The 10,113-nt window shown below is 36.4% G+C and overlaps 1 protein-coding gene across 1 annotated transcript in view; it reads right to left on the bottom strand.

Annotated features, from left to right (window-relative positions):
• Positions 1-9,307, bottom strand: part of B3GALNT2 (beta-1,3-N-acetylgalactosaminyltransferase 2) — a 453,609-nt gene extending 444,302 nt beyond the window's left edge. Inside the window, exon 1 of the mRNA XM_053711078.1 lies at positions 9,093-9,307. Within this exon, the coding sequence (XP_053567053.1) occupies positions 9,093-9,171 (79 nt within the window). The 5' untranslated portion in view covers positions 9,172-9,307. The remainder of the gene's footprint in view (positions 1-9,092) is intronic.
• Between the last annotated feature and the right edge of the window lie 806 nt (positions 9,308-10,113).

The following is a 10,113-nucleotide window of genomic DNA, read 5'->3' on the forward strand; positions in this document are numbered from 1 at the left end:
TTTTTAAATAAAGATAGCAAGAGAACGAAGAAAAAATGATAATAGGAGCAAATTAGAAAGTTGCTTAAAATTGCATGCTCTATCTGAATTATGAAAGAAAAACAAATTGGGTTTAGTTTCCCTTTATGCATGGATCCATGCATTTATATACTTAAGTTGTATTAAATCTTTTTCTATATACCATATTCATTCGGAACACCAGATATTTATATCTCAACGTTAGAATCTTTGTTCCATTGCCCCCTAGGCACTCCTTTTTTATTTCTATAATCTAGTCCACTATTAGGTCAGCTAGGATATACCTATTTTTAAGAGCCTAGTGGTACTTATCACATAGCGCTGAGTAAATAACTTCCTTCTAATCATAGAGGTAAAAAGTATATTAATATAACTGTGCTGGTTATTCAAAACTGGGGACTGGGTAATAAAGGGATTCTCTATCTTTCTAAACCATAACAATTCTGGAGTAGACTGTCCCTTTAAGGGGTTTAAACATATTTTTGTTTACTACACTTACGTAAATATATTCACGTGAATTTATTCCCTCAAACATAAGTGTAGATCATTTCAAAACCTGATTGAGGAAAATGTGTCTTTTTTTATTTTTCAGCAATTTATTGCATCTGCTGACAAAAGGAAGCACTAAACACTGACTGTCATCGTATTCAATATTTTAAACTTTAAAACCCATCATTATTTTAGTGTCATTTGCTTGAAAAGCTTTTTCATGTTCTGCAGAGTTGAACAAAAGCGCAAGGTAACAGAAAAAAGAAGAAGAAAATAAATACACAAAAGTGCATATTGATCGAGGACAGTTCCTGCTCTGAAAAGGTTTAGAGAGAGAATGAGATATTTTATAAAGCTACACACTATGGGGTGGATTTATCAAGCTGCGGCAGACAGGGGCGCACATACGCGCCGCAGCTTGCCTCTGGTGAGCTGAATTCCGCTGCCAAAATTCAGCATTGCACAAGAGTACTATTTTGCGCTCACGTGCAATCCCGCCCCCTGCCTGCGCACAGCCAATCACGTGCAGACAGGAGCTGTCAATCTCCCCAGTCGGACGAGACCAGGAAGATTGAAATTTGCCAACTAAGAGGTGGCGAAAGATTAGGAAAGCAGCGGTCTGATGATCGCTGATTGTTTAATGTGGACTGCAGGTTCTCTTGTGAGAACCTACAGTCATAAGGGGTGCAAAGCCTGCCGAAGGCTTTCATAAATCGACCCTTATAAGCACACTTTGGATACTAATTTAAACAGATTTGCCAATCCCTGCTGTAAAAAAATGAGCTTAACTAAAGCAGAACAGCACAGATGAAGTTGAACAGAAAATCAAGACAAATGAGGGATTAGTTTACATTTCAGTTGCAAATTTTTTTTACAAGTAGTAGCATCAAAATCTCCATAAACTTTAATTGAGATATGTGTTGTTACTAACAGCTCATAAAATGTACAACCACACTGTAAACTAGCCCTGAATCTTCATGATGCACTAGACGTGTATAGAGCAGGGTACAAAAAAGAGCTTTATAACTAAAATAACTCTTTGCGCATAATACAAATAGTCAAAAGGTACAAATTTGTGATTCATCTCAATTGATGATTTGTAAAGCCTTCCTACATGATACATTTTACTGGATTTTATATTGGAATGATAACCATGAACTATTTATCTCAGATAAAGGACAAGTTCAGAATAAAACTCTTTTACCCATTCCACAGTTTTGCGTATGTAACAGTTATATTAATATACTTTTTACCTTTGTGATTTACCTTGTATCAAAGCCTCTGAAGACTGCTCCCTTGTGTCAGTGCTTTTGACAGACTTGCATTTTAGCCAATCAGTGCTGACTCCACGGAAGTGAGCACAATGTTATCTATATAACACACATGAACTAGTGCTGTCTAGCTGTGAAAAAACTGTTAAAATGCACTGAGATAAGAGGTAGTTTTTAATAGTTTAGAAATCGGTTTGAACCTACCTAGGTTTAGCTTTCAAAAAAGAATACCAAGAGAACAAAGCAAATTTGATGATGAAAGTTGTTTAAAATTGCATGCCCCTATGAATCATAAATGTTTAATATTTCCTTGACTGTCCCTTTAAAGAAGGTCTTAATAAATTCCAACAGCATTAAAGACACTAGATTTGAAAACTTTTAGTACCATTTGTTCAAAATCTTTTTTTCTATAGATTGTTTAATATTTAAAAAAATTCCCTGTCTCCAAAACACCGCTCTTACCCCACACTAGTTTGGAAGGAGGGTAGGCTACATATCAATAATACCTATGTACATCAATAATACCTATGTACATCAATAATACCTATGCACATCTATAGTAAATAAGAGTAGTTAACCCCTTCCTCAGACAGACATAAAAAAATGCAACTCACCCCTTTTTATACTCTCAAGTATTACTGTGAATGTGGATCACCTGCAGCATCCTCTGAGCACAACTGAGCATGCTCAGAGAAAACTATGGTGGCCCCAATAGGACACATAACTAAAAGCAAAGTTAAAAATGGAAAAATGACCAAGTATATCATTACAAATGTTATAAAAAACAAAAATACAGAGCAAATACCTTAAAGTGGCCCTAATAATCAAAATGAAAAGAAAAGGGTTGCTGTACAGAAATATACAAATACATTATATTAAATAGCTACACAATATCAACGATCTACTGAAACTTGCTGAAAAATGAGGGGGAATCCAAGATGTTACATTTAACCAGTAGGCACAAAATTGGATACAAAGTATACTAATATCCAAAATATCAAATGAACTTGAAACATAATAATACATTTGTTGAAGGGGAAATTAAGTAACCAACATACCGTAAGAACATTGCTTTAAATATGAGGGGTTATGTCAAAGGACATAATAATTGTTTATCTTCCCTTCAAAATCAAACTAAGAACTAAATAAAAAAAATACATAAAGTTATATGATTAGCTATACTAAACGTTGTGCAGCAAAAAATTGTAAAAAGCAGCAAAGAATGTATGTGAATTAGAGAATGAGACTTATAAGTTTCAATGGAATTTAAGATTGAAAGAATTCTTCAAAGATAGCACTATGGAGTCGAGGGAGCTTAAAAAGAAGAGTGATTTTGATCATAATAGCTATAATGCCAGCATCAACACCTTCTCTTACATCAGCTATCCAATTGCATCAACCTCAAATCCATAAAAATCTATCTGGAAAAGAGTGGAAAGCAGTGATGGAACTAAAGAACAATCCTAAACTTGTTTTTAGAGAAGCGGACAAGGGGGGTGCTCTGGTAGTTATGGACTATGAGGACTACAGGTCTGAAATTATGCAACAATTGAATGACAGCAATACCTACAGAATGTTATCTGAAGAGCCTCTGAAAAGTTTTAAGAACAAGATTGACAAGTTCATACAGTCTTTGGAACAACAAGGCTGGATTGATAAAACCCTGGCTGCATATTTATTTACCTATTGCCCAATAACTCCTATCCTCTATACCTTGCCTAAAGGTACACAAAGATCCAAAGAAACCTCCTGGGAGACCTATTGTTTCGGCTCAGGGATCTGCATTACAATCCCTTGCCATTTACGTGGATTCCATACTCCAGCCTATAGTGAGAAACATCCTATCATTTCTACTAGATTCTTTTGAAATGATCGATTCTTCAGCAGGAGGATATGACAATCACAGACACTGATTTACTGGTGACACTAGATGTCACCAGTTTGTATACGGTTATTCCCCATGCTGGTGGTCTGGAGGCCACAAGGAGACATTTAAACAGATACCCATACGTGGGTCCACCAGTTGAGGTAATACTACGTCTCCTTGAATTCTGCCTGGAATTTAATTATTTTCGCTTTGAATGGAAATTTTACTTACAGACTTCTGGCATGGCGATGGGGTTGAAAATGGCCCCATCATATGCCAATATATATATGGCAAAATTTGAGCTATTCAACACAAATTTATTTAAGATTCCTAACATTAGGATGTTTAAGAGGTACATCATAGACAATCTGTGCATCATATGGAGAGGAACCAGACAAGAATTGGAGAACTGGTTTTAACAATTGAATGTTTCAAGTGAACACCTTAAAATTCAAAATGAATGCTTCTGATACTTGTATAGAGTTTTTAGACTTCTTAATCTTCAAGAATGGTAATCACCTGGAAACTACCCTATTTACCAAAGAGACAGAGATTAACTCCATTTTACGAGCGGAGAGTTGCCATCCACCAGCCCTGAAGCGGGCATTGCCCATCTCCCAAATGAAACGAGTGGTATGGAATAACAGCACCAAGAGTAAGAAGCTGGAACAACTCCAGGAAATGGAGAAGTTTATCCAGAGGGGATATAAACGTAAAGCTCTGACGTTAAATCCACAATATCCAGATTGACTCAAACAGAAGCATTGAGCAAGAAAACCAGTAATGTGACACCTGACAATTCCAAGGATGACTTTTGATACAACATATTCGCTGGATAAATGGCAAACACCTAGCATCCTACAGGAGAATTGGCATAGAATCAATACGGATGAACGCTTACCTTTCAAGAACATGAACCATCCAAGGGTTGGATACAAGCGTCCAAGATCCTTAAGGGACTTTCTGATGCGCCCAGACAATATCCAAAGTTACATCAATAAGACTTGGTTAGGGAAACCTAAAAAGGGTTGCTTTAAATGCACGGGGTGCACTACTTGTAATGGGTTGGTACAAACTACCCATTTTGTGCACCCATGGCACAACAAGCGCTTTGCCATCAAACACAGAGTCACATGTACTACCAAATTTATAGTGCACATGTTGCATTGTTGCTGTGGCAGATATTACATTGGCAAAACGAATGATCTAGGTACTCGTATGGCCAATCACAGGGCATCCATACGTGCAGCCCTGGCCACTGGTGAAAGTGATCAGCCAGTGGCCAGACACTTTTTGACTGCCAAACATACTGTGGCTGATATGAGATGTGTGATCATTGATCACGTTCCACCTCTATCGAGGGGTGGTAACAGGGCCAAGTTGTTGCTACAAAAAGAGACCAGGTGGATTTACACCTTGGATACCTTGGTGCCTAGGGGTTTGAATACCCATTTTGACATGCAATGTTTCTTGTAAATTTTTGTTGTTCCAATCTATTTACATATATATTTTCTGCATTATTTTTTGCATAGATTCTTTGCTGCTTTTTGCAATTTTTTGCTGCACAACGTTTAGTATAGCTAGTCATATAACTTTATGTATTTTTTTTATTTAGTTCTTAGTTTGATCTTGAAGGGAAGATAAACAATTATTATGTCCTTTGACATATCCCCTCATATTTAAAGCAATGTTCTTACGGTATGTTGGTTACTTAATTTCCCCTTCAACAAATGTATTATTATGTTTCAAGTTCATTTGATATTTTGGATATTAGTATACTTTGTATCCAATTTTGTGCCTACTGCTTAAATGTAACATCTTGAATTCCCCCTCATTTTTCAGCAAGTTTCAGTAACTTTAAGGTATTTGCTCTGTATTTTTGTTTTTTATAACATTAGTCATTTTCCATTTTTAACTTTGCTTTTAGGTTATGTGTCCTATTGGGGCCACCATAGTTTTATCTGAGCATGCTCAGAGGATGCTGCAGGTGATCCACATTCACAGTAATACTTGAGAGTATAAAAAGGGGCGAGTTGCACTATTTTTATATGTCTGTCTGAGGAAGGGGGATTAACTACCCCAAAACGTCACAGTTCAAATAAAGAAGTTTGTGTTTTCATAACGGAGAGTGCGGGACCTGTTTATTTAATTGTCTATTCTTTATACCCAGAGCACCGCGGAAGTTGGATGTGTGTGCAGATCCCCTGCTTGAAAAGGGTGTGTGTGTGTGTGTGTGTATGTGTATGTGTATGTGTATGTGTATGTGTATATATATATATATATATATATATATATATATATATATATATATATATATATATATATATATATATATATATATATATATATATATATATATATATATATATATATATATATATATATATATATATATATATATATATATATATATGTGTTATGGGTAAAACAATGGACATTAACCAAGCAGCTGTGGGTAAAGCTTGATGTACTGTACACTTTCTTTTGCCTCCGCGTGGGGGGTTCAAGGAAGCTCTGGCGTCCACCCCAAGTGAACCTTGGGGAATGAGGTTTTCAAGGGGGGCTTTGTCCCCCTTCAACCCCCCAGGCAGAGGCAAAAAAAGATAGTGAAGATGGGGGAATTACAGTGCATGTCATATGTTTGATGCAGCCACTCTGCACTCTGAGGAGATTTATGATCATACATCGTGCTTTACCCACAACCGCTTGGGTAATGTACATTTTACCCTGGCAATCCTAGGATTACCTAATATCAGACTTTACCCGATTATATATACAAAGTCAGGTGCACTCCCGCGAACAGAATCGCAAATGCCAGGGTGCTACAATGTGGTAATATCTTGAAAAGAAGACAGCACTCTCTGGTCCTAAATGTAAATGAAGATTTATTGTGGTGATGTTTCGGGGAATGCTCCCCTTCCTCAGACTGTCTGAGGAAGGGGAGCATTCCCCAAAACGTCACCGCAATAAATCTTCATTTGCATTTAAGACCAGAGAGTGCTGTCTTCTTTTCAAGAGATAGAGATATATATATATATAGTGTGTGTGTGTGAGATATATATATATATATATATATATATACACATACACACACACACACACACAAATTAGGCTTTTTAAATAGAATTTCAAGATGTTACAAATCTATATAACAGCAATAGTTATTTTGCATAAGTGACTAGCTTCCTAAATAAGAAAAGCTGTTTTATTTAAAAGGGACAGTCTAGGTCAAAATAAACTTTCATGATTCAGATAGGGCATGTAATTTTAAACAATTTTCCAATTTACTTTTATCACCAATTTTGCTTTGTTCTCTTTGTATTCTTAGTTAAAAGTTTAACCTAGGAGGTTCATATGATAATTTCTTAGACCTTGAAGGCCACATCTTTTCAGAATGCATTTTAACAGTTTTTCACCACTAGAGGGTGTTAGTTCATGTGTATAGATAACACTGTCCTCGTGCACGTGAAGTTATCTGGGAGCAGGCACTGATTGGCTAAACTGCAAGTCTGTCAAAAGAACTGAAATAAAGGGGCAGTTTGCAGAGGCTTAGATACAAGATAATCACAGAGGTAAAAAGTATATTAATATAACTGTGTTGGTTATGCAAAACTAGGGAATGGGTAATAAAGGGATTATCTATCTTTTTAAACAATAACAATTCTGGTGTAGACTGTCCCTTTAATAAAATATTTTCTATTTGATATATGCGATTTATGTTATAGGAGAGCAAAAATAACTTTTATATCTAACCCTACTCTAAGATTTTGGTTCCTAACCATAACCTTTGTATGATTGGACCCCAACAACTGACAAGTCAGTGTTTTCTCCAGGACCTTTTTAGCAGGTGCACCATTTGGCTGATTTTACTGACCACACACCTAGAATTTTAGCCAATGTTAAGATAAAATAAGCTCATAATAAAACATTTCAGTTTTTACTGCACAAATTATCCTTAAAGAGATATTAAACCCTATTTTTTCTTTAATTGTTCAGATAGTTACTTAAAATTTCATGCTCTAATTTACTCCTATTATCAATTATAAATGTAGCCACCAATAAGCAAGCTCTATCCAGGGTGCTGAACCTAAAATGGGCCGGCTCCTAACCTTTACATTCCTGCTTTTCAAATAAAGATAGCAAGAGAACAAAAAAATGATAATAGGAGTAAATTAGAAAAGTGCTTAAAATTGCATGCTCTATCTGAATCATGAATGAAAACATTTGGGTTTAGTATCCCTTTAAATACATTTTAAAATGATGCAATTAATTTGTGCTTTGGATAGCAGAAACTGATATAATGTTAGAAAATATTACACTGCCCCCACCAGGCTTGCAACATTTTCTATGGAGAACACTGCAATTAACTTCAACTATCATAACGTAATTGACAATTTGAAAATACATTTTAAATATGTTTATCTGACCCCTATTAAAATACAGGAACAATATGTATGATGAGTGAATAAGAAAAAAAAACATCTGTGCATAAAACTAAATTTTAATATTGAATGCAAGGACAACATTCAGCCAGATTTACAGTGTATAGTGCACATGTATTTGTTATTGCTTATGCCAAGTGAATAATCAAGATGAAGAGATTCATAAATAAGCACTCACATTCCATCAAAGTCAGGCACTCAAGATAAAGTAACTGGAATAACCAAAAAGGAGAATGTACAGCCAGGTCTAGCAAGGGTTAGTGAAACAGGCAAGTGAAGAGGAAGTCTGTCTAATGTACAGGGAGAACTTAGATAACTAAACACTATATTAAAACAATTAACCTGACAAATGCCAAGCGGAGTCAGACAAGCATGGCAGATGACCAGCAATCAGACAATGCAGGCAGAAACCAGTGTAATATAGCAAGAGACAAGGCAAGTTGGGCACATGGCCAGGGTGCACACAATTGGTCAGAGAGAATCTCAACTATACCAATATAAAAGGAAACTGGGAAACCAATAATATAAAAAAAAAAAACAGGTAAACAAAGCAAGTGATCACCCAAAGCAAATATGACCAAGAGGCTGGAAAGGTGAAAAGAGAACCTGGCAAGTTGGGCAAATAATAAATTCAGATAACTAGCCTGAGATTTAAACAATTGATTAAAAAGAAGTGAGGCAAATATATAAGGAAACAGCTACATCAAAAGTAACAAGGGGGTCAGACCACTAAAGCAAGTTAGGGAAAAAAACAGGCAAATGAACCAGAGTGAACCAGGAGCCAGGCGACTAGATCAAGAGACTGAGGGGTCAAGGAAATCACCTGGGAAACCAGCAAGTTGGAAAATTGCTAGGGGTTGGGAAACAGATACCTGTGACCAGGGGACAAGGAGAGTGACAAATAAACCAGAGATCTAAACAGTGTGGCAAATGACCAGGGAAGCTGCCAAGAGACAGTGTCTGAAGCAGGTTACAGGATGTGCTACACACAGTAAGAGGGACTACCTGAGAAGTTGTGCAGCCAAAGGTGAAACACAACCCCTATCACGCAGGGACACAGGAAAAGCAGAAGCAGATGTCGCATTGGCTGTTCTGGGCATTTGGGTCCCTCCAAGCGCTGTTCTGATACCCGGGGCCCGATGTCAATGTCGCACACCCATGCTGCCCCGAGCCCCTCTGCAGACGAAAGGCTCACACAGCTGGGCAGGGACGTGGTTAGAGCGAGCGCCACAGCCAATAGAATAGCTGGTCTTACTGTGTGTGCAGCCGGGAGGCGGTGTGTGAGGTGCAGCCCTAATGGTTGTGCTGTAAAGCTAGCCGGGGATAGGACTGCTGCTATGGGTTATTGCCATACATGTGGGTGGGACCATTAAAAGCTATTGGTAGACTCTGCTGAATGTGTCACTTTCGTCTGTAACCTTCTTTATAAAACCACTATAGTGCTTTATAATTTTATATATATACTAATAATATGTAATGTGATCTAACACACCACAGAGCACTGCTGTACCTGACACACCTCCTTGCTTCCTGGTAGCTTCCTATACTGAAAATACTAATAAATACTGTATATTCACAATGATAAATTATATAAATTTCATTTCCACGAAAAGTAATCTTTAGGCATTATGTTATTCATTTTCTTCGTTTAGCTATATCTATATTTTAGAGAATTTTAAAGCATGTGGAAATGATTGCCAATTTTATAAACGCTAGTTTCCCTCATCATGACCTTAAATTAATCTGATACGCTGAAGAAAGTTATGTATGTGTGTATATATATATATATATATATATATATATATATATATATATAAATATATATATATATATATATATATATATATATATATATATATATATATATATATATATATATATATACTGACACATGGCCAGAGGTATGTGGACACCTGACCATCATACCTATATGATGTTGCTTGCTGGACATCCCATTCCAAAACCATAGGCATAGCATTTGCTCCACCTTTGCAGCTATAATAGATTTGAAGCTGTTACTCTTCTG

The sequence above is a fragment of the Bombina bombina genome, chromosome 4 (genome assembly GCF_027579735.1).
Source record: "Bombina bombina isolate aBomBom1 chromosome 4, aBomBom1.pri, whole genome shotgun sequence".
Lineage (NCBI taxonomy): Eukaryota > Metazoa > Chordata > Amphibia > Anura > Bombinatoridae > Bombina > Bombina bombina.